Source organism: Sorex fumeus, unplaced genomic scaffold (genome assembly GCF_029834395.1).
Source record: "Sorex fumeus unplaced genomic scaffold, SorFum_2.1 ptg000046l, whole genome shotgun sequence".
Taxonomy (NCBI): Eukaryota; Metazoa; Chordata; class Mammalia; order Eulipotyphla; family Soricidae; genus Sorex; species Sorex fumeus.
Window position 1 is genome coordinate 9,187,755 of NW_026606103.1, and position 25,666 is coordinate 9,213,420.

Consider the following 25,666-nt stretch of genomic DNA (forward strand, 5'->3'; position numbering starts at 1 on the left):
TTGCTTTCCCTGTTAAATGAAAAGCAGTTACCTAGTTGTGTCCTGTAGTTTGTCTTTCTCGAATACGGTTCTGCTTTTGTGTTCTGCGTTAATTAATGGCTCCACTCCTTTGCTAGCGTCTTTTGTTTTAACAAAACTTCAATTTTTGACTTGTATTTATTTAAATTATCTTTTAGATTGCTCTCTGAGATTATATGGATCATCCTGTAGCAGATTAGGGTTTAGAAACTCCGATGTAAACATTGACGTTCAGTTTCCAGCCATTGTAAGTATAAAACGAAATGGAATTATACTTCGACTTTTTGAAGTATTCAACTCTTTTTCCCTATAAATTTTATTTTCTGCCAGTTTGTTTTTAGAGCTCTTCTTTTAATATTCTATATTTGTTTCACACTTCAACCACTGGTTGTCCAACATATGCGTACAATAGGAATGTTTAGGTTCTGTTAACTTGGGAAGGTGGTAAAGTCAACTTTCCAAAGACAGAAAAGAATTTCAGGTTTTTAACACTTTAGATATGTGTACATCTATGGTTTGATGTCTTACTTAATTCAGTCCTGAGTGTTCTGTCTTTCCACTCCATTAAAATTGCTGTGCTCTTAGAAGAGCCACACCTGACCTCTTACTGGTTCCAGCATGACTTGTAAGGAATTGGAGGAGACTTGATGGCTCAAAGGACTGGAGCTCATCTCTGTGGGAGGGAGCTGTAGGCTCGGGCCACAGCACCACTGAAATGACCTCCAGCACCTAGCTGGGCATTGCGCAAAACCACAAAGTAAATGCTGATTCAGGATTTTAAAACTGGAAGACATTTTAGTAGATTAATCGTTTATCTACTTGTGATTCCCATGGTTCTCTTTGCCAGTACTTTATGCCTGTTTAACCTGGAATGCTAGTTAAAAATCAAGGTTATGCTCTAGTACACAACCTCTCATTGCTTGTCATGCCTGACTTGCAAAAGCCACGTAATTACCTTTACTATTCTTAGGTTAACAGTCTCAGATCATTCATTTGTTTCATATATATTATTCAACTGAGCCCTTATACCAAGCATCCTGCTAGATTGTGGAGAATAAAACGATTCCTCCTTCATGAAACTCGGACCTAGTGAAGGAGAGAAGTAATTACACACACATATAATTAGAGCTTTAAAGACGTTTCTATGACAGGAGAAGGAATTGTTCACAGGTATCAGTCATGCAGGCCTCTGTAAGGAGATAGCATTTAATATGGGTTCTAAAAAATGAAAAATGGGAGTGGGGGAAATGAAGAAATAAAAGACTTTCAGGCAGAGAAAAGAGTATAAGGAAACATTCAAAATTCACAGGAAGCTTTCCTACTCAGGGCACTGTAAAGGAGTGTGTGAGGAGTGCAGAGACCAAAAGAAAGAAGAGCATGGCATTTTGATGGAGACAGCCTATGATTTCACAGGGAGGAAGGGCATGCTTGATGATGACAATTTTATTTTAACCAAAAGAGGGTAGGAATTCTCTGAAAGTTATGCTTGGTTTGTTTGTTCTTGTGTAGTACTAGGGATCTGATGCAAGGCCTGTGCTCTGCCACATCCTGTGCACTGCAAGTTTTAAAGAGGATCATGGCCAGGGTTAGTTCATGGTGGATTCCTCTCTGAAGACACGACCTCTGTGACCCACGTGGCAAGGCAGGATGGGCAATTACCCCTTTTAGTCTTTTTCTTGTTTGTTTTTGGTGACACCCAGTGATGTTGGGGCTGGACCATGGAGCCCTGCTCTACCTCAGTCCCTAGAATCTTTCCAGGATGGGAGTCGAGCACATGCCGAGTTTTAGTTACCACCACAGCCACCTGAGTCCTGTTGGTGTGCCCAGGTGGCCCTGAGTGCAATATTGCCCCTGCCTTCCCTCCCATCCCAGCTGTAACGGTATGGCCCTGTAAAAGAAAGTCAGGAACTGACATTTGTCTTACACAGTAAGAGGTAATGGAGTTCACAGACAACTTCTCATCACAACTCTGAGATTTATGGACAAACTGATCATCTCAGGAATTAGCCGGTAGTTAACTCTCAAGTCTTTTACCTATTTCATCCTTGTTTCGTTATCTGTCTTTTTGATGTGTGCAGAAAGACCAATGATTGACTTCTTTAATCTGGTGGCAGTGTGCTTTCTTATCTGGAAAAGAATTTGCATAATTTGAGATGTTGACCATCTCAGAAAAGCAAAAGTACTTACTGATTACTTAATGTGTTTATTGATCTTTTTATTAGATGTCTCAGCCAGATGTACTCTTACTTGTGCAAGAATGTTTAAAGAACAGTGGTAAGGACAAATTGTGTGTTTCGATTTCATGTTTTCTTTAACCGCTGTAACGTAGCTTATTTCTCAAACCTTGAAAAAAGGAAGTCATAATTTCTTAATTTATTTCTATGGTAGTACACAGAAAATCAAAGTAAATGCTCATGATTTAATTTCAAATTAGTGTCCTATTAGAATTTCATAAGTAAAGCTTTTAGTTTGAAAATAATGCTAAATATTACAAGGACAAATTAGTCCTAGACTGAAACTAAACAGATGTAGAATGTGTAACATTTGCTCTGATGGATAAAACTAAAAGATAAACTGCTTAGTGTTTTAAGTTATTGTTTTTTATAAATACAATAATAGATCTGATTAAAAGATAGTTGTTCCCAACTAGGTTTATCAGTTGTCCAGAGTAATGTTGAACTTGGGTGGATGATGATGATCTTGGTGATTATGAACCTGGTGGCCAGGGGGCGGAGTGAGAAATTTGAGCCATCCCCATAGATGTTCCTGCCTGCATCTGCTCAGGAGTGCTCCCTGATGGTACTTGTGGCAACACAGGCAGTGCTGGAAATAGAACGGGTGCCAGCTGCACGGCAGGGCAAGGACCTCACTCCCTGCACTGTCCATTGCTAAATGCAACATCTCTGCTTTTCATGGGCTTCATACTGGCACAATTGTGAATTTGAATTATTTTTTTTTAACTCATTTCAGTTGGATAAAACATTTAAAAATTATTCTAGTCAGGGGGCTGAAGAGACCGTGGGGTTAAGTAAGATGCTTTCCCTGCGTACAGCCAACCCTAACCATATGGGGTCCAGCCAGGAGTTGCCCCTGAATACTGCCGGGTGTGTCCCCAAAACCAAAAAGAGAAAAAAATTATTTCAATCTGTATATATTTTGACAGCAAATATTTTACTAACTTTTGCATCACTTTGGGCTGGAGCGATAGCACAGCGGGTAGGGTGTTCGCCTTACAAGTGGCCAACATGGCCGACCCGAGTTCGATTCCTCCGCCCCTCTCGGAGAGCCCGGCAAGCTACCGAGAGTATTGGATATGCCAGACACAGTAACAACAAAGTCTCCAATGGAGACGTTACTGGGCCCGCTCGAGCAAATCGACGATCAACGGGAGGGCCTTTACCTTTACCTTTACCTTGCATCACTTTGTTTCTATATATCCTATCCATAAAGCACTGTCCTCCCATTGTTCATCGATTTGCTCGAGCGGGCCCAGTAATATCTCCATTGTGATACTTGTTGTTACTGTGTTTGGCATATTGAATACGTCACAGGTAGCTTGCCAGGCTTTGCCGTGCAGGCAAGATACTCTCGGTAGCTTGCTGAGCTCTCCGAGAGGGCCGGAGGAATCGAACCCGGGTCGGCCGGGCTGGCTGTGCGCAAGGCAAATGCCCTACCACTGTGCTATCATTGCGCCCTTATCCTATCCATATTTCTAATAATATGAATATGTTATAACATTGAAGTATGCCAATTTAATGTCACTTCTAGTCAGTTTTGCGAAATTAGGGTTTTAAGTTAGTATGATTATTTGAGGCTGGAGTATAAAACTTTTTTCTGTTTAAGTCATCTCAGGTCTTTCTAAAGGCTGAGCAGATAACAACTGTACTATTTTATCCTGTTTTGCTTTTACGCAGATGTAGTAGTAAATCCACTTAGAAATTGTTTTCTTTTTTTCTCAGATTCTTTTACTGATGTTGATGCAGATTTTCATGCAAGGGTACCAGTGGTGGTTTGCAGAGAAAAACAAAGGTGTGTTTCTGAAGCTTTTTTCCATACTAAATACCAGCATTGTCAAAGAACATGTAATTTGCTAAATTTCTGTGTCTTATTTCTAGCATGGAAAGTTCCTTTTGTAGTTAATTTTATGAACTTATTGTCATTCAACCTATATTCTTGGGATTTGATACGAAAGGGAAAAACTTTTATTTTTTTAAGGAATATGTAAGTAATAGGTAGCATATTTGACTCTTTTTCAGTTCAGTATAGTGTCTTGCTCAGATGGTCACTTGTGCTGACCCTTTCCATTTACCCCCCTTTTGCTTGTTTGTGTGTTGGTCAGTGGGCGAAGGTGGGCTGGTCTTCTCGGTGGTGTCCGGACCTAGGGGTCAGTCCGCCAGTGCTTGGTAACAAGCATTGCTCCCGCCAGCTCTTTCAGCCTGCTCCTCAAACCGTCCCAGAGTTTTACAGACAAACTTCATTTTGTCTTGTTTAGAGGTCACACCCAGAGGTGCTCAGAACTTACTCCTGGCTCTGTGCTCAGGAATCACTCCTGGTGATAGTCAGATTAGGGGATAGAATCTAACCTACCCCACTGTACTATCTCTCTGGACTCTATGAAAACAAACTTTTCCTTCTGAAAAGTAGTGCTATTTAAATCGACTTTCTTATATTATCAACATAAATTAGTTGTCTGTATAAAGATGCCTAATAACCATGTGATACTTTTTTTAAACTTTATTTAAATACCATGGTTTGCAAAATTTTCATCATAAAACTGTTTTAAGGCATTCAGTTTTCCAGCACCAATCCCACTGCCAGTGTGATCTTCCTTCCCCCAGTGTTCCCAGTTTCCCACCGCCCTCCCACCTGTGTCCTTAGCTGGCACAAAATAATTTATTTTATATTGCTTGTTACAACTAAATACTAAGTGGAATCATCAAAATATTCAGTAAAAGAAATTTTGTGAAAATTTATATCTCTTGTCATGGTGTTACTAAAGTAAAGAGAATTTACTAGGCTATTGAATCTTCTTACTGTTTTTGATCATGGAGCTTAGTGGACTTCTTTGCTGCTTTCCCGTCTAATACGATGTTCTCCTACCGGGATATCAGTGTTACGGAATTGGGTGGTGTTGCACAATTGCATACCAGTTCCTGCCCAGCCCTTCCTGAGGAGGCCCTGGAGTTTTCAGCCTGAGGACCAATGTCCCTGGGAGGTCTGTTGGTTTGACATCACTTCTGAAATACGTTACGGCACAGTGTGGGATGTGGGTGTCCCCAAGTAACAATTTTTATCTTTTTCCTTTTCTTCTCATTTTATCTCTCATTTTATCTCTCATCTTTCCCAGTGGTCTTCTTTGTAAAGTGAGTGCAGGAAATGAAAATGCTTGTCTGACGACAAATCATTTGACTGCCCTTGGAAAACTAGAATCAACGCTGGTTCCTTTGGTGATTGCATTCAGATACTGGGCAAAGGTATGTTTGAGTAATTTAAGTGCATGAGTGTGTTCTGTGTACACATAGGAAGTATATTTTGATTTTCACAAGGCTAATGTCTGTAAAAAATAAAAATGACTTATAGGTAGTCAATAAGACTTTATAGTGCTTACTGATGATCAGGACTGGAGTGATAGCACAGCAATAGGGCGTTTGCCTTGTGCGCAGCCAGCCCGGCTGAGCCGGGTTCAATTCCTCTGCCCCTCTTGGAGAGCCTGGCAAGCTACCAAGAGTATTCAATATGCCAAACACAGTAACAAAAAGTCTCACAATGGAGACGTTACTGGGCCCGCTTGAGCAAATCGATGAACAACGGGAGGACAGTGACAGTGACTGATGATCAGAGTTTTGAGTCAGATCGCCAGAAGATACCATCTAAAGATTCACGTACTCAGATGAGGGCCAGAGCGATCACAGGGGAAGGGTTCTTATCTTGCACATGGCAAACCTGGTACCCTATATAATCCCCTGAGCACGGCCTGGGGTGGCCAAAAAAAAAGTCCTGTGATAATTCTTGGGCAAAAGGGATTTCAGAAAAAGTGAAAACACTTGCTTTCCTCCATAACATTTTAAATACAGCATTTAGTGTTCCCTTGGGTTGGAGCTATAGCATAGTGGGTAGGGCGTTTGCCTTGCAACATGGGTTCGATTCCTCTGTTCCTCTCAGAGAGCCCAACAAGCTACCAAGAGTATCCTGCCCAAACTGCAGAGCCTGGCAATCTCCCCGTGGTGTATTCAATATGCCAAAAGCAGTAACAAGTCTCACAATGGAGACATTACTGGTGCCTGCTCGAGCAAATTGTGAACAATGGGAAGACAGTGCTTCAGTTCTATAGTATTCCCTGAAAGTACAAGATCCCTTCATTGTTATAAAATTGAGATTCTGTATCAATACTTTATAAAGAAAAGCCAAAATTTTATGGATTAAGATAAGGTACTAATAGTATGTAATTCCCAAACCTAGGAATAAGGCCCCACTTCTGAGTCCAGTTACTGTTTATTACTTTCTTCACATTCTCCACATTTATTCCATCTTCACATATTCCATTCCAGTCTCTCTGAACCCCCCCCCATTCCTCCTCTCACACTGCCCCTCATTTCCTTGCCTCCTGTCTCTCCCACTCATCTCCTCACAGCCCTACTTTTTCTCCCTCTCCAACACCCTTGTCTCTCCAACTCCTTGTCCTCAGGGCCCAAGCTACACCTGATCTGGTAGCAAAATCAACATAAGAAAGCCCTTCCTGACCACCCCTTAGGCTCAAGGGCAGAAACATCCCCTAGGGGTATTCCTCTTCTCCTAACATCTTAATTAACATCTTTACACTGTTATTTTGGTTTGGACACACTAAGAGATACATTGAGGCTTATAGGGCAGCTCTTCTGGGAACATCTTGCCACAGACTCGGACTACAGAGCTCAGGTCAGATTAGTCATTCCTAACCCTATCAGGGTCCGAATCTAGTTATTACTTTTTGGATCATGATAGCATTTGTCCATGACCAAGTTCTTAACTTATAGTTAAGCATTATGGCACTTTGGCGAGGCCGGTCTCGAGGTCTCGATGCCAGGGTAGCACTTTGCTCACCACTTGCCCTGGGTCCATCCAGTCCCTCCTCAGGACCCTGCATTTCCAGGGTGCTAGGAAGTAAGGGCGGCGGAGGGTTAGGTCAAGAGAACAGATGCCCAGGAGGTAAATATCAGAGATTTAGTAAGCTCCCATGTTACAAAAGTATAGCATTTACCGTCCTCTTGTGTCCATACAAGAAGGACGTTGCTCTGAATAAACTATGCAAAGGAGAAGAGAAAAGAAAAACAATATTTACAAGTCAACAGAGCACAAAGAAAGAAGTTACAAATAAACACAGAGGAATGGGAGCTGTGTGATGGGAGCAACCCAATAAACCTAAACTACCTGAGGCGATGCAGGAAGGACAAACCATAGGTTAAAAGAACATTAAACTGAGCAAAGCAAATTGACTTGCATTTGCAATTGAACAGTCATTTTTACTTCATTATTTTCCCCAAACAAATGGATTTACCGTGGATATCAAAAAGGGGGGGAAGTTATTATTTCAGATTATTCCATTAATAAGTATGATGAGATTAAATGACTAAATTCATTTATCATAAATTTATTAATCAAAATTATCTTTAAGTGATAATATAAGGAACTTTTGTATTTGTATTGTTTTATTCTGAGATGTACTTATTGTATCACAGGGCAGTGCAGTAGGAAATTCAGATGGAGCTGGGTGAAAGCAGGTCGCTCCCTAACCAGACTCCTCTTCTTCTTGCAGCTCTGCAGCATAGACCGCCCTGAGGAAGGGGGTCTGCCACCCTACGTGTTTGCACTCATGGCCATTTTCTTTCTCCAGCAGAGGAAAGAACCCGTTCTGCCTGTGTACCTAGGATCATGGGTAACACTTTGTCATTGCTGTCTATGTATTTGATACAGGGCCACAATTACTTTCTCATCATTTCAAATTCTTAAAACCTGTCCAGAGTTGACATGAACTTCTCCGCTTCCATCATTGCTTTTCTAAACTGATATATCTTCCAGGTGAAACCCATTTGATCTTGAGGAGTTCAAACAAGAGTATCAGCCTGTATTCAATATGTAACACTTTCCTTTGTATACAGTTTTGCACTTCCATTACTTGTCACTTCCAGACCAACAATGGAGAGCCTTCAGGTAGTCCTGAGTTCCTTCTCTTCCTTGAGGCGCGCTTTCCCAGCCCCGAGGAGGAGAAGGACGTGCTAACAGCTGCCACAGTGGGCTGGCTGTGGAGCTGCCCTCTCAAATACCGTTTTTATTTCATCCTTAAGACATTGTGACTTCAGTAATGTTAACCATTGTTTCTAGGTTTGTTTGTTTGTTTTTTAATTCAGAAAATCTGATTTTTTTTTTTTAAAAAAAGTCATCTCATTAGAGTAGGGGTCTGGAGCCATTGTACAGCAGAGCAGATCTGGCATTGCATACTTGGACCACTTGGGTTTGATCCCCAGCAGCATGTATGGGCCTTGAGCCCTGCTGGGGGTGATCCCTGAGCATTGCTGGCTTGGCCCCAAAACAAAACAAAAACATCTCAAAGTCAGAGTAATGGTTTCTTCTTGGAAACCTTGTTTTCATTTTCATGGTGTTTATCCTGATATAAGTTAATACATACACCTTATAGGATATTTAGAATAGTTTTAACTTGTTGAAAGCTCACTTTGGCGCATTGAATGGTTCAGCCCTCTACTGTCTGCTAGATGCTCATCATCCAAGGAGATGTTCCAGAGTAGTGCTGGAACAACAGCAGTGGGGGCAGGGGCAGGGATGAGCTTAGAAGACTCCATGGGTGAAAGTCACAGAGGAGCCAGGGTTACTGTGTGGCACAAGGGGGCCAGCTGGAAGGATGGAAACAAGGTCAGAAGGGACTGCTGGATGGACAAGGTTGAGAAACTGTTCTAGAGTAATCCTGAGAGAAACGTGAGATCAGATCCAGCCCTCACTGATAATCAGACCCAACTAGGAATTGGTGGGAGTCTTTGAAATTCTCTATTGTTTGGGCTCAAACAGCAGATGAGAACAAAACCAAACTCTTGTGCCCAGACTGGCCTCCAGTAGGTTAAGGCATTGTTGCCCCCTCTGCTATCTGCTCATCTGTCATGTGTGGACATGGGAAAGAGGTGCTTCTCCTGTTGGTGGGAATGACCACTAGTCTAGCCTTTCTGGAAAACTATGGACAGTCCTTCAAAAACTAGAAATTGAGCTTCCATATGACCCCGCAATACCACTTCTGGGAATATATCCTGAGGATGCAAAAAAGCACAGTAGAAATGACATCTATACTTATATGTTCATTGCAGCACTGATCACAATAGCCAAAATCTAGAAACAACCCAAGAGCCCTAGAACAGATAACTGGTTAAAGAAACTTTGGTACATCTACATAGTGGAATACTATGCAGCTGTCAGGAGAGATGAAGCCATGAACTTTTCTTATAAATGGATAAACACGGAGAGTATCAAGCTAAGTGAAATGAGTCAGAGAGGAACAGACATAGAAGGACTGCACTCATTTGTGCAGTTTAAAATAACATAACATGAGACTGACACCTAAGGATAGTAGATACACGGGACAGATAGATTGCTCCATAGCTGGAAGCCTGCCTCGTGAGCACAGGGGAGAAGGCAGCTGGAATAGAGAAGGGATCGCTAAGAAAAAGATGGCTGAAGAAATCAGTCAGAATGGGAGATGTGTGCAGAAAGTGGATAAAGGATCAAACATGGTAACCTCTCAGGGTCTGTATTGCAAACCATAATGCCCAAGAGTAGAGAGAGATTATGGGAAATGTAGTCTGCCATGGAGGCAGGGGGAGGTTTGGAAAGGGGGTGTATACTGGGGATATTGGTGGTGGGGAATGTGCAGTGGTGGAGAGATAGGTGTTTGATCATTGTGTGACTGTAACTGAAACACGAAAACTTGTAACTATCTCACGGTGATTCAGTAAAATTTTTAAAAAGTAAAAAAAAAGAAGAAAGAGGTGCTTCTCTTTGGATGAAGAGTGCTTGCTTCAAGTACTGTGACTACCCTTTATTATTTCCTTGGCAGTGGTACTACAACTTTCCAAGAGGATGCTTGCTTTGATTTTGATGATACCATTTATGTATCTATGATTTAATAACAGGTTCGGGGAGAAGGCACAGGTTAGGGCTCTTTCTATGCACGTGTCTGACCCCCCCAGTTGGTCCTCAGTGCTGTATATGGTCCCCCAAGCACTGCCTGGAGTGAACCATGAGCACAGAGCCAGAGTAATCCTTGAGCACCATTGAGTAGCACCCCCATCCCCCCCAGAATATTTAATAGCAAAGCAGATAAGCATAAGGAGTACTAAACACTGGATTACATTATATGGGGAAAGTCAACAGATAGTATTGACTGTCAGAATGGGTCAGTTTCCAGTCTTTAAAATAGGCTGACCCAGTGTGCCGACCCTGCAAGAGGCTTGGGCCAAAGTAGTAAGCAAGGACCTGGGCAGCTGACCCCAAAGGCTGGAGGGTGTGTGTGGCTTGGAGAGGTCTCACACTGCAGGGTCCCGAGCCGTGGCTGATAGAAACTGCTGAGTGCGCAGCCCTCATGACCCCAGCAACTCTGGGCCTGAGCAGCACCACTTCACCAGACTTGAGCATTGACTATCTGGCTCAAAAAGACCTACCTGGGGTGATGAGTGGCCCCACACCCCTTGACTACAATCTCAGGGATACTGCCCGTCCCACTAAAATAGTATATGTATAAAGCAAGTGAGGAGGGAGAAATTGTTCTGGCCAGATATTTTATATGCATTATTTCTGTATAAAGTTGATTGAAGACCTCAAGATTTTGCATGTATACACATATGATTAATTCCTTCAAATTCTTAAAAGCACTGTGCACATTAGTCACTGTATTAGTAAACTCCAAATGAATAAGACTTACATTCCATCCAGAAATCGAGAATGACCTGCCTCCATGCTGATCTGTCTTTTTCAGTATCTTTTTACTCCCAAGTAAAATTCCTCTTTTGCTGTCATTAGATTTTTTTTCCAGTTCTATTGAATCACCGTGAGATAGTTACAAGTTTTCATGTTTCAGTTACAGTCACACAATGATCAAACACCCATCCCTCCACCACTGCACATTTCCCACCACCAATATCCCCAGTATACCCCCTCCCCCTTCTCACCCTCCCCCTGCCTCCATGGCAGACTATATTTCCCATAATCTCTCTCTACTTTTGGGCATTATGGTTTGCAACAAAGACACTGAGAGGTTATCATGTTTGGTCCTTTATCTACTTTCTGCACACCTCTCCCATTCTTACTGTTTCCTCCAGCCATCATTTTCTTAGTGATCCCTTCTCTATTCCAGCCGCATTCTCCCCTTTGCTCATGAGGCAGGCTTCCAGCTAAGGAGCAATTTATCTGTCCCGTGTATCTACTATCCTTAGGTGTCAGCCTCATGTTATGTTGTTTTATACTGCACAAATGAGTGCCGTCCTTCTGTATCTGTCCCTCTCTTTCTGACTCATTTCACTTAGCATGATACTCTCCACGTTTATCCATTTATAAGCAAAATTCATGACTTCATCTCTCCTGGCTGTCATTAGATTTTGATGTGACCAAAGCTAATTATGAGTGGATAGCCTTAACCTTGTATTCCTGTATCTTTGACCCCCTTAATTGTAATTTACTGGTATCCTTGTTGATATCACTTGTATACTACTTTATTCTACATTCTGTATACTTTTAGCAAGCAGTTATGTATTAAGGATGTTGGTTAACATAGTAGAAAGTAGCACTGTAACACTGTCCTCCCGTTGTTCATTGATTTTCTACAGCAGACACCAGTAAGGTCTCACAACAAATTGTGAGACGTGTTATTACTGTTTTTGGCATATCGATTACGTCACGGCGAGCTTGCGAGGCTTTGCCATGCGGGAGAGATACTCTCAGTAGCTTCCCGGGCTCTCGGACAGGGGCCGTGGAATCGAACCTTGGTTGGCTGCATAGAAGGCAAACTCCTTACTCGCTGTGCTGTTGCACCAGCTCAGAGCAGAAAGTGGATTATAAAATTTCATAACTATGAAATTAATGCAGGTTTTCTCATTTATGTATTTGTGCACACCTTTGGAAAATTATTTAATCTCTAACTTGATGTCTTCATCTGAAAAATTCTGAAATGAGATCTTAAAGACTATAAAAGCTCCTGGAACAAGACAGAAGGAAAAATGAACTCCTCCCTGAGTAGAAAGTCGGTTTCCCCTTATGGTATGGAGGCAAGAGCTCCTCTAACTACGCCATCATTGTTTAAAAATAGCAGCCACGCTCTCCTCTCTGGAAAGAAAGATGGCGGCCACATGGGAGCCTTGTGGACAGCAGGTATGAGCCGGGGGTCGGGGGCGACAAAAACCTCATGGGAAGGGGGGCGTTCCGGCCCGTCCTTCACGCCCTACCTAGGTCACCAGTTGCCCCCCACGAGCGGCTCTCCGGCACAGCCACGACTCCAGAGCACAGAAACCAATCTCTTAATTATCTGACTTTTAGTAGAAATACTTCCAGGGTTAATAAGTAAAATAGCAGAAATCCAAAACCGCACTGTAATTCTTCAACCCAGCTGTAGAAAGCAAATCATTTCACAACGCCTTTTCAGCATGTCTGATTTGGGGGGGGTAAACTCTAAATAATAATGGTGCGTCTTTTATCGATACAATGAATCTAGTCAAAAGTAGATAGAGTGTTAACTAGAACTCATCTGCCTTACAGGAATTGGGAGGGGTGGGAGGTGGGGTTCTGTCGGGGTTCGTGGTAAAAAATAAGTATTGGTAAAGGGAAATGTGTTTGATATTTACATGACTGAGACCTAAACCTGAAAGCTCTGTAACTTTTCCCACAGTGATTCAATAAATAAATAAATTATAAAAAAAAAAAATAGCAGCCACGAATTCTCAACACAGTGGTAGAAAGAACGAAGTATAGACTCTGGACATTGAACAAATGCAAACTGGGGGAAACCAAACTTGGCACAAGACCAATTTTCTTTCTGGCTAGAGCAACTGGGGATACCAGAGAATTGAGAGGAACGATAAGAAAGGAAAGGTCAGAGAGGTGGGACATCTCTTGGGCTCATACTCAATGAGCCCATGTGGTCCCAGGACTCCAGCCCTGGGTGCCTCTGTGGGTGGCATGTGCTGTGGCCTTTCTGTGCCATCACTCTGCTCCAGAAATGAAACTCACTCTGTGTGTGAATGCAGCATTTCTCTAAACCTGGATCAGAATGTTCTGTCAGTGAACTTGAAGACTGTATTTATAAAACCTGAAGATCAGCCATTTCTTGTGTGCATGTGTGATTGAGGCTTGCTGTGATCACAGAGAGACAGATGATGCTAGCAGATTAAACTAGAAAAAGCAAAAGCCTAGAACAGAATTCTGCCACTGGAGCCACTGCCAGGGTACTAAGATTCTGTTCTGGAGATGTTTTGAACAAGTTTATGAGTTCAAACAACAGTGAGCCCTGCCAGTGAATACTCCCAACGCTTCTTGGAGCCTTTTCTCTAGAAACATCCTTCAGGTTCTCTTCTGACCAGTCTGGGAAAAGGGATAATAGCCGACTCAGTATCCTCCAGTCTCCTGGCTTCCCTCAGCCCAGGAGTGACGCTCCCGAGGGTGACAGCCCAGGTGCTGTCCCTGCAGAACGGGCAGTCTGTCCCTCCCATCTTCTGCCACGAAATTAGTTCTCTGTATAGTAGAAGGATTGTAATGCAAAGAACTGCTGTCTTAGGCTTCTCTAAGGAAATTCTCGGGACACACCATGGAGCAGAGCTGAAAGCAGCACTCTGCAGGTTTCTAACCCCGCATCTGCAGTGTCAACAAAGAGTAAAACAATTTTTAGCAGATAAGGTGAGCAAGAGGCCAGTACATATATCCAGAGTTTAACAACAACAGACTTGGGGGGCTTCCGGGCCACACATGGCTACAGTCAGGGCTTACTCCTCCAGGCACTGCTCAAGGATCATTTCTGGTTGTTCTCAGCGGACCAGGTGCTGTTCCAGGGATCATTTGGGGTCAGTTATATACGAGATCGGTACATTGCCCCCCGTGCTATCTCTCTGGCTCTCAAAAAAAATGTCAAGGCATAGTAATAGTTAAAAAAAAAAAACATAGTTTAAAGCAAGAGCATGATGTTGGAATTATCTAGCCTTGAAGTTAAGGCAATTAAGATTAATATGATCTGGGTTTTGAGGGGGAAATGGATAATTTGCTCGAACAGATGGGCAATAGTAGCAGAAAGATGAGTAAGGAGAAATCAGAAAGAAATGCTAGATTGAAATTGTCACAGAAACGATGAATGACTGTTAATGGTTCATCAGTAGACTGGACATGGCTGGGTAAAGAATCAACCTGATTCAAAACAAACTGAAAAGCAAAGGAGAAAAATAGAACACAATATCTAAGTACTGCTTGACAATTGCTAAGAGATATAAAATATGTGTACTGGGATTGAGAGACAAGTGTTATTTTAATAATAATTGATGACATTTCCAGAATTAATGACACATTTCTGACACGTGTGAAACATACTGATAACAAGAGAGAGAGTTAAGGCCTCAAATACGAACCCAGGGAAGAGGCTGTGGAAACATGGCAACCTGCATTTTGTCACACCACTTACTAGAAAACAAAAATAGCAGTACTATCTTTTGAAGTAAGGTGAAAAATACAGAAATTCTACACTAGCAAGTAAATAGTAGCACAATATCCAGAGCATAATCCAAAATTTTTCTACTTTCATAGAGCTAGGAAAATGGGACCCAGATTCAAGTAAAGGGAAGGCAGCAGATGCCACCCCAAGATGGACCCCAGTGCAGTGACTCTCCACGCCTCACCTCAGCTGTTTACTAAAGTACTATTTCACAAATTGTATTTCTTCTGCTTTTTCACTTCAAAAGACCTACAATGTTCATAAATATTACCTTAAATATTTTTAGTAAAGTATACATTCTTTTTATTCATTTCTGTGATTGAATGTGCACTGATAGCAGATCATTTCTTATGATAATAGTATGTCTCTTTTTTTCCCTAGATTGAAGGATACTCATTAAACAAACTAGGGAACTTCAGTCTTAAGGATGTTCAGAAAGATACTGTGATCTGGGAATATACTGATAATGTGCTGGCAGATGCAGACAAAGCCAAAGAAGCAGCACCGGAAAAAATGCCTGTCAAAAGGGGACAGGTCTGTTTCACTGTTTTTAATTCAGTTCTTAGTTGTGGAGCTTAAGTTCATCCGTCCTCACCTCTCAACTCAGCTTTTCATGACTGCTTTCTCTTGTCCTTGGAATAGGTAAGGAGGGAGAAGAGCTCAAATTAGATTGGATCCAGTTACTAATGCTTTTTCTCCTGTGTGAAAGGTCCTTTAAAAGATAGGTCAAAGACAAACCGTTTCATACCCTTAAAGAACTTAAGTTTTAGATTATGTATTTTTAAATATGTAGAAATCCACCAACCTTAAATTACTAACAGCGTAACAGTGATTAAGAGCATAGCTTCGGTTCTGGAGAGAGATACTGCAAGAGGAAGGTACTGCTTTGCATGCAGCAGACCTTTATTTGGTCTCTGGCACCACATCTGGTCTCCAAACCACCCCCAGAAGTGATCCCTAGACACAGCAGATTATGGCTCCAGATCAGAGAGAAATAGAAATAGAATTCTGCTCTTGATAGGGACTATGCCCTGAACATATAACCTTGTTCATAGTCTTTGGGGTAAAAATGACAGTCCTCAGAATACTTCAGACACAGGGATTCTAATCCCCGTTTTTCACAAACTAGTTATGTCCCTCCTATAGTCCATAGTTTGTTTGTTTGTTTGTGTGCCTAAGAAATAAAGGTAAATCATTGCTTGTCCAGTTGAGTTCCCTGGAATCCTTGAGCATGGTGTGGTAAAGGGAAAGGATTATTGTTCTACCCCAGCTGTTTTGTTTTGTATTTGGGATTCCAGAGGTGGCTAAGAGCAGGAATGTTCCAGTGGTGGAACTGGAGTATGTGAATTGTATCCCAGCTCTCCCACTTCCTAGCTGTGTGTCCTCAGACAACAGATCTAAGCTTTCTGTGCCCCAGTTTCCTCACCTAGAAATGGAGTTGACATCGGTACTCCCATAGGTTGTTGATTAATAGAATGCTTAACTCAGTGCCAAGCATGTGGTAAACACTCAGTAAGTGTTAGTTGCTGCTATTTTGTCCGAAAAAGAGTATCATCTGTTTAAAAGAACAAACACCACAGTATCAAAGTGGTGTAAGTTCTTACGTTCTGTGTTACGGTATTATCATTTCAGTGAGGTGCTTAGAAATCCTTCATAGTGCTAAGATTTATGGGTAAAGGTGAGATTTAATGTGGCTTTCAGTCTCTGGGAGTTTTCTCTGTGTTCTCAGCTACAGAGTTTGGGACCTAGACAACTTCCGTTTTCAGTCACATCTGCTTTGTAAACCACCTGATGATTTTATATTACTTGACAGACCATTGTGGTCAAGATTTAATGTGAATTATAGATATATGAAGGAGGGGCCGGAGAGAGGTTACAGGAGGTAAGGCGCTTGCCTTGCATGCCACTGACCCCAGTTCAAATCCTTGATACCACACGTGGTTCCCTGAGCACTGCCAGGGCTCACTCCTGAACACAAAGCTAGGAATAGACCCTGAGCATTATGGGGTATGGATCCCTCCAAAAAAAAAAAAGAAAAGAAAAGAAATGTGAATGAAAGGCTAATGCTCTAAGTCCAATTAACTATGTTATCTCTACTTTTTATGCTACTTAGAGTTTAAACATTCTGCCACTTCTGAAACCAAGTGGAGGTGTGGTAAAAGGGCACCATATTGCCATTTCACAGACTGCCCTCGTCCTGTCTCAGTCGAACAGTGGGACCTTTGACAAGTCACTAAAAGTTCCTTGTAATATACGGGATTTGATCTAGATTACCGCTTAGGAGCATCGTCTGATTGTGACATGTTTCAATCATAAGTGGATCTGTTGTTCCTGAAAAATTAAACTGAAACAATGCAGAAAGCAACCAAGTCTGCCAGATGCGTTCCCTTGCTTCTGATTTAATCTTCATGACTGTCCTGTGTTATAGGTGGTATCATCCCTACTCTGCAGATATGGTAGCGACCATTTTTTGAACATGTGTGCAGGCACTGTGCTAAGCTCTTTACAGACACTCTCTCACTCAGTCCTCCCAACAACCCTATGAGGTGGGTACTGTGATCCCCATTGTTCAGTGAGGAAACTGAGGCTTAAACAGTTGATAGACCTTGACCAGGATCATCCACAGCTAATACATGGCAGAGCTGGATGTCAGTCCTCAGTAGGTCCCATTCCAAAGCTGACAAATTCTTCTAGGCACTGCTACACTGCCATTTTGAAAATTAAGTCATTGAACAGTTACAGCATAGAATAAGAAATTCTGTTTGAACCCAGTTGCTCTCCTAACCTCTGTGCTTTCTAATATATCACATCACAGTGTATTCAAGTCTGTCACGCCTGTGATGAGAGACTAGTCACCAGTTCTGTTAGCGAGTTTGCCTTCCAGTTGATAGCCACTGGCAGACCCAGTGTGCTTTGCCATCCTCGGCTGCTGCCTGTTTCCATGTGAGCCATGTGCAGGCATTGTTTGTACCAGAGGCAGTGACAGGGAGGGCTGGTGCCGAGAGCACAGCAGTCTGCACAAGCCTCCGCAACAGGAATGCTGCCTGTCTGTGAGGAGAAGTAGATTTTAAGATGTTCTAGTATCAGGAGTGTAGCGAAAGAATACTTTCTCCAGTAAACAAAATAGATCTAATATGTGATTTCACTAGATGGATTGTCAAATTCATATTTTGCTAGGGTTCTCTTATTTTAAAAAAAAAATGTGATGCTTGAATGATCAGTTGTTCAGCTTTTGCTGATATGAAATAACCTGTATATATTTTCTGTTTGCTATTAATAGGTTTCATTAGTGTTTGACTTAAACCACCGACCGACAGTACCAGTTGGGCAGCTCTGGGTGGAACTGCTTCGATTCTATGCCTTAGAATTTAACTTGGCTGATTTAGTGATAAGTATTCGAGTCAAAGAATCAGTGTCTCGTGAATCAAAGGAATGGCCCAAAAAGCGCATTGCCATTGAAGGTATTCTAAGTGTTTATCTTTAATTCCTTTTTAGGTCTTTAGTCTAAGGCTACCAGTTTACCAGACTTTTTATTTCAGTCTTTTTGGCTACTGCATGTAAGGTAGGCACGCCTCACCCCGAAAGAGAAATAGAATCTTTCTTGCACATGTTAGTCAAGGGAACCAAACTTCAGCTTTGGTTTCTAAGGTGCTGCGTTGAAATATCACATCATCTAAGCAGCTCTGATATGGCTGCGGGAATCTTCACAAACCATATCTGTTGTTCATGTTGGTCAGAGCTCCCCTGGTGACAAGCCACTTGCTTTCACGGCTCCATCCTCATCTCTGGGTATTTTGGGTTCTTTCAAGAATTGTTACCAGTGTTTAATTTCTCAGAGGTGAGGAGAATATTTTCTCTGCCTGAAGTAAAAATAATTAGTTTATTTCTGAAAACACCACTTCTGCTAGCTGAAGGCTCTGTTAGCTAAACCGTTGTATAAATAACACACCACCATGTCCTGTATATGTCAGTAAATGGACAATTTCCTCTTGGCTTTGCAAAGCCTGGAGATTAAAACCCTTCTAGAAATCTTAATTCTCTTCTGATAATTTAAGGAAACTCTTAAAACTCTTTATCTTTGCTTGATTTTTTTTTTAATCAAACTTAATGTTGCTTAAGAGGTGGAGTTTTTTTGGTTTTTTGTTTTTTTTTTTTTTGCATTTTGCATAAATTCTGTATGTCTGTAGTGATCTCACATTCTTAAGCAGTCTCCTGCAGGTACTCTGGCTCAACTCTTGCCCAGTTGCTGGAGTTCTGAGGCGAGCAGAGAGAGAGAGTGGATCTCCCTCTTGCCCCTTATTCAGTCCTGTCAGTTGAGTGACAAGGCTCCATCCAGCCCAGGGCCGGGCTGCAGGGCTGAGGGGCAGCGGCAACGCTGGTGGAGGCTACACCTCCTCAGTGCCGAGAGCTCAGACAGCCACAGTTGGTCGAGCAGCACATGTGCCCTCCACAGACAGAGCAGAGATCTAGGAGACCCTTTCCCTTTGTTCTTCCATTGTGTTTTCTCACTCCTGCACATGATTAAGGTCTACTATATGCTGTCTTACTGTAATCTGCAGCGAGGTAACTCGAAACATGAAATAAAAATGTATGAAGTGGTGAATTTTGTTATTTTTGTTTCTTCTGTTACAGATCCTTACTCTGTTAAAAGAAATGTCGCAAGGACCCTAAATAATCAACCTGTGTTTGAATATATACTTCATTGTTTAAGGACAACATATAAGTATTTTGCTCTACCACACACACTTACAAAATCCATCCTTCCAAAGTCTCTAAGTACTGTTAAAAGTATTCCCAAGCGTTCTAAAGAAGTAGCAAAGCATGACCCAGCTGTTCAGACAAAAGATGATAAATTCAGAAACTCTGTTTTGGCTCACAGTGCTGGAGCAGCTTCTGTAGCCACAGAGCACTGCGGGGTGCAGCACCCGGGTTTCAGGGAGGCAACAGGAAGTTCTGGGAGCCTGCCAGCAGGTACCGTGGGAGACACGTATCCTGGTGGCCAGCCGAGGAGTCTGGGCGCTGGCAGGGCACAGGGCCACCCGGGTGATGGCAAGAAAGCTGGAGAGTCCCACAAGGAAACTGAAGATAAAAATGGCAAAGAAAAAACTGGAAGAGAAGGCACACACCCTTTGGCTGGTGATGATCCAGGTTTATGTGGCCACCAGAGAGAGCATGGCATCTGTGACAACACACAAAGTGATGAGAATTTAGAAGTTTCCCAGAACACAGCTCCAGAATGCAGAGGGTTTGCTGGTCTAGATGGGAAGGCTGCTACTGAGGAAGGCACAGAGGGTGCTGAAGAACTGAAAGGCGTTGTGAGACACTCTGCCCCTCCCAGTCAGAGCCACACGTCAGGAGTCACCGACTCTGAAGAAGGAGAGGAGGAGGACGACGATAAAGAACTGAGGCTCGCTGCTTCCCAAAGGGAAGACAAAGATAGCATCCCTAATGGAGACGAGTTAGAGAGCACCTGTGGAGGGTCGGGGGACGAGGCTCTGTCTGAAAGAGAAGGGGATCTTGAAGGATCTGCCGAGTGTGGAGACTCGGAAGAACGTGGCATGCATGTGGACGGAGCTCTCCTGATGGAACTTCATCAGATCAGTCTGCATGAAAAAAGCGAGTGTGAGGAGAAGTCAACTATAGATCAGTCTGACTTTTTCTATGAATTTAATAAACTGACCTTCACCAAAGGCAAGGTAATCTGGAGACCTAAAACTCTTTATTGTGTTGATTTTTAGGTTATTAAGCTCAAATGTGGCTTCACCCCTGTTCTGATGGTAGCTAAGGCATTCGCCTAAAGACCACCACAAATTCTGTTTCTCATTTTAGACTTAGGAATTTTCATAGGAGGTAGAATACTGCTGGTAGTGAAAATAATTAGCTTTTTCTCTCTCAAACAATTAGTGTGCCCCTGTTTTAGTTCAGAATCACTGAATACTATATTCTCATTCATTTGGAAAATGAAGTAGACTGTGTACTTAAAAATAATCAAGCTCGGTCAAATGGGAGCTCAATTTATAAGTTTTTGAGAATCATCCATACTGTTTTCCAAAAGGGCTGAACCATTCGGCATTCCCACCAGCAATGAAGGAGGGTCCCTTTCTCGCCACATCCACGCCAACACCGGTTGCTTTTGTTGTTTTGGATGTGGGCCAGTCTCTGTGGTGCGAAATGATATCTAATTGTTGTTTTGATCTGCGTCTCCTTGATGATTAATTATGTAGAGCATTTTCTCTCGTGCCTTTTAGACATTCGGATTTCTTCTTAGGGAAAGTCCCGAGTGCCCGAGAACAGATGACTGGTTAAAGAAACTTTGGTACATCTACACAATGGAGTACTATGTAGCTGTTAGAAAAGATGAAGTCATGAAATTTATATACAAGGGGTACTGCATGGAAAGTATCATGCTAAGTGAAATGAGTCAGAAAGAGAGGGACAGACACAGAAAGATTGCATTCATCTGGGGAACATAAAGTAACAAAATAGGAGACTAACACCCAAGAATAGCCGAGATAAGTACCAGGAGGTTTACTCCATGGCTTGGAGGCCAGCCGCACATGCTAGGGAAAAAGCTCAGATAAAGAAGGGAGCACCAAATAAAAGCTGTTGGGAGGATCCTCCCAGAATGGGAGATGCATGCTGAGAGTAGACTATAGAGCGAACATGATTGCCACTCAATTCCTCTTTTGCAAACCACAGCACCCAAAAGGAGAGAGAGAACAAAAGGGAATGCCCTGCCACAGAGGCGGGGGTATGGGAGGGTGAGAGGGATACTGGGATACATGGTGGTGGAGAATGGGCACTGGTGGAGGGATGGGTACTCGATCATTGTATAACTGAAACCCAAGCACAAAAATCTGTAAGTCTACAACTGTACCTCATGGTGTTTCACTAATAAAAATTAAATAAATAAATAAATATGGGCTTGCAATAAAAAATAATAATAATAATAAGCTCCTGGCAAATAGTTTGTTGCTAAGCTTTGTTTTGCTTTGCTATCTCTGCAGACTCCTACAATAGTATGCAGTTTATGTAAACGAGAAGGTCATCTAAAGAAGGACTGTCCTGAAGACTTCAAAAGAATCCAGCTGGAACCTTTGCCACCATTAACACCCAAATTTTCTTATATCTTAGATCAAGTTTGCATGCAGTGTTACAGTAAGTCATAAACATTTCAGTGGGGCAGGGGTGTTGTCAGAGTACTAAATTGGCATTTTCTCAAGTCATCTGAATCAACTGATCTGTTGCATAATCTGGGTTACTTTTGTCCCAGTCTCCATCATGTCCGTAGTGCTGTATGTCTTTGGTTTCACTTGGAATATGCGGTCAATGAGTGTTACAGACATGGGGCGGGGGGGGCGGGGGGGGGATTTGGGCGGATCTCTTGAATCTTAAGATTGGATATTTAAAGTTCTACAACAGGAGGGCTCTGGCCTGGCACCCTGCTGACATGGCTCCAATCCCTGGGCTTCCCCTATGGTCCCCTGAGCCTCACCAGGAGTGATCCTGAGTACAGCCTGGATTAAGCCCTAAGCACCACCAGCTTTAGCCCAAAAGGAGAAAATCTGCAAAGAAAAGAAGAGAATCCTGAGACTGTTCTTGCTGATATGAGTATTTTAGGACAGGTCAAACATTTGCTGTGGACACAAACACTTGTGCCCACAGCCTAGTGCCTTCCTGCTGATGTCTGCCCTTAGAGAGGCTGCTGACAGATCAGTGAGAAAAGACAAAGTGACAGCATAGGAGTGTAAGAACCAGATGGAGCCAGCGTGCTTTCGGAGGGTGTTGGCCCTGCCTTCTGGCTAGCCAGGGCTTCCTGTGGGTGTGGCACATCCACCTCCCCCACCCCCCCCACCCCCAAAAAAAGTAAAAGTAGAACTTGCTACATCTTGAGATTTTGTGCTAGAAGGTATTTGTGAGTTTTATTTTTAGTTTTTAGTTTTGAGCTTTAAAGAAAACTGTAGGTTCAGCTTTATGAGAAATAAATACTCATACTCACAAACTTTTGTATTCACACTTTGGGGAATCCCTGCATTGTCATGAGTCTATGAATCTTTGCCTTGATAGATTCATGGGTCTTTGAAAAACAGTTATAAATTAAACTTAGTTTGATTGATATTTTGGAAGCAGTTTTGTTGTTGTTGTTGTTGTTTTAATTTATTTGTTGAATCACCATGAGAACGGTTACAAAGCTTTCAGGTTTAAGTCTCGGTCAAACAATGATCAAATACCCATTCCTTCACCAGCGCATATTTTTCACCACCAAGAACCCCAATGTACCCCCCGTCCCACCCCTCCCCATGCCTGTGAAGCCGATGATTTTCACTTAACTCTCTGTCTACTTTGATTACATTATTTTGACAAAAGATGCATCAGTATTATTTGGAATTTCCCCCCAACAATCAGACCTGCTAAAAAGGCATCATGAAATAATTTGTTTTCTATTGTTGGTTATGACGACCATATAATGTTGCACGGCCACTATTGCGGCCTCGAGGTTTTGGATTTCTGATATTTTAGTAATTAAATCTGGAGAGATTTCTGCCAAAAGCCACATAGTTCCGAGATTGGTTTGTGTGCCTCTGGATCCATGGCCATGCTGGAGAGCTGCTGAGGGGAGGGAGGGGAAGGACATGCCGCTTTCATCCCCCTATCCCATGAGGCCACAGTTGCCCTGTCACTGCCCGTTCATACCTGGCTTTATACCTGGCTGTCCAATAAGCTCTGAGACGGCGGCCAATGTCGTGCAGCTGCGTATGGTCGGGGGCAGGGGGAGACACACCCTTTCTCGGGGGAGGGGGGGTGGGCACAGCTCCATAGCTTAATGCATAGTCCATTCACATTTCTGCCAAAAACTGCTGGGTTCCGAATTAGGTCTGTGTGCCTCTGGGGCCATGGCTGTGCTGGAGAGCCTGGGAACAGTTCTTGATGTTAGACTTTCTTTTAAAGGCATTCTTTATATTCCTAAATGCTTTCTACCTAGACGGCACATGAAATTTAAGATTTTTTTGTTGTTGTCTTGTTTGGTTTTGATTTCTACTTTTTTCAGTCTATTTAAGGCTTCATTTGATAAAATTAAGTTTTTTAGAGAATGTGAGCAGTCATTGTCTCTGAATGTTTGTATTTTAAACAGAGGATTTTTCTCCAACTGTTCTAGAAGATCAGGCTCGTGAACATATTCGGCAAAACCTAGAAAGTTTCATAAGACAGGAGTTTCCAGGTAAAGAATTCTGTACCTTTTTCTGAAAAGAAATTAACCATCTAACAGAATGAATCAGTGAGTCACAAGGATGTTAACTTCTAAAAATAAAAAGATAATCTTGTGACCACAGTGGGGGCAGGACTTTGACAAAACAAGATGGTCTTGTTTTGTCTTGTTTGTCTTGGGTTCATGGTCTGGTTCGTCTTGGGTTCGCAATACAGGACACAGGAGCAATAGAGAAAATATTGAGTGTCTATATGCATCTGTAGCATGTTGATTTATAAGGAAAGCTTGAGAGAAAGTAATCTAATAAATGAGTGGTTCATAAGAACATAGTTCTAATGAGATTAATATGTGATAGTTAATACCCATAGTTTTAAGTTATGGGAGGGTCATTTTGATCAAAAAATTAAATGACTTTGATAATTATTACTTTTCGTATCTCCCTAACAGGAACAAAGTTGAGCTTGTTTGGCTCCTCCAAAAATGGATTTGGGTTCAAACAAAGTGACCTGGACGTCTGTATGACAATTAATGGCCACGAAACAGCTGAGGTATAGTGACCACATGGAATCCCCATTGTTGTGGCAATGTGATTGGACGGGTATGAGAGCCACTGACACTTACCATTGCCCGTAATCTCTGGACTGTTGAGAGCACGCCAGCTATGCGGTCACGCTTACAGGGTGCACTAGGGACCTCGGGACTAGAGTCTGTGGACCCTAGTTTGGTCACTGATTCTGAGTGTGTCCCCACCACTGAGCTGGGCATGACCCCCAAGCCCTGAGTCAGAAACGAGCCCCCTTCTCACCTCCATCACCACTATTTGTGGCCCCCAAGCCAATAAATAGCAATTTATAGGCAAATGTTTAGGAGGCGTGACTTTCAACCCAAGTAGACTGTGAATTTGTAAGTGGTTTGTCAGAATTCTTGAAAGCCAGACCAGTCTTTCAGAGTCCTGTTGGCATGGCTTCTTGACTGTGTGACTCTTAAACCCACAGATTTAGCAGAATAAAGTCTGAGCTTCTGGACTGTGTGACACAAACCCATAAAGTTGAGCAGGAATAAAGTCTCTGAACTTCTAGACTGTGTACACACAAACCCACGAAGCCTAGCGAGAATAAGGTCTCTGACCTTCTAGACTGTACACGCAAATCCACAAAGTTGAGCAGAAATAGTCTCTGAGCTTCTAAACTGAACATGCAGACCCATGAAGTTGAGCAGGAATAAAGTCTCTGAGCTTCTAGAGTATGTACACGCAGACCCACGCAGTTGAGCAGGAGTAAAGTCTGAGCAGAAAGCACAGTAAGAGTGTTAAATCGACGCTACCTAACAGATCTGTTTCATTAGTGCCTGGACTTGTCCTTGCTTGATAAGTGGTGATGTGGAGTGGTCCTCACTCCTCTTGCACTGGAAGATCGTAGTGAGCATGAGCACAGGCTGACTTCCCCACGCAGGATCAGAGTGTGTGTCCCCCTCCTGTCTGCTGTTCTTAGGCTGCTCCAAAAACAGTTAAATGGTCACAGCAGGTGATGTTACTTGCAGTACAAGGAGGGTTTGCCAGCCCTGTGGGCATATAAACATTTACTTTTTATTTATGTTGTTTTGGAGGATTTACCCAGCAGTGCTTAGTGGCCACTCTAGGCTTGGGGTTCCATGTAGTGTGGGAATTTAAACCTAGGCTTCCTGCGTGCAAAACACGTAGTTGGCCTCTGGAGACATTTATA

The 25,666-nt window shown here is 42.5% G+C and overlaps 1 protein-coding gene across 4 annotated transcripts in view; it reads left to right on the top strand.

Annotated features, from left to right (window-relative positions):
• Positions 1 to 25,666, top strand: part of TUT7 (terminal uridylyl transferase 7) — a 72,876-nt gene that overhangs the window by 11,807 nt on the left and 35,403 nt on the right. For all 4 annotated transcript variants that reach the window (XM_056122532.1, XM_056122535.1, XM_056122533.1 and 1 more), the window contains exons 6-16: positions 177 to 265; positions 2,241 to 2,292; positions 3,978 to 4,047; positions 5,366 to 5,492; positions 7,811 to 7,930; positions 15,119 to 15,271; positions 18,018 to 18,198; positions 19,370 to 20,433; positions 21,745 to 21,895; positions 23,871 to 23,957; positions 24,393 to 24,493. In XM_056122532.1, the coding sequence (XP_055978507.1) occupies positions 177 to 265; positions 2,241 to 2,292; positions 3,978 to 4,047; positions 5,366 to 5,492; positions 7,811 to 7,930; positions 15,119 to 15,271; positions 18,018 to 18,198; positions 19,370 to 20,433; positions 21,745 to 21,895; positions 23,871 to 23,957; positions 24,393 to 24,493 (2,195 nt within the window). The remainder of the gene's footprint in view (positions 1 to 176; positions 266 to 2,240; positions 2,293 to 3,977; positions 4,048 to 5,365; positions 5,493 to 7,810; positions 7,931 to 15,118; positions 15,272 to 18,017; positions 18,199 to 19,369; positions 20,434 to 21,744; positions 21,896 to 23,870; positions 23,958 to 24,392; positions 24,494 to 25,666) is intronic.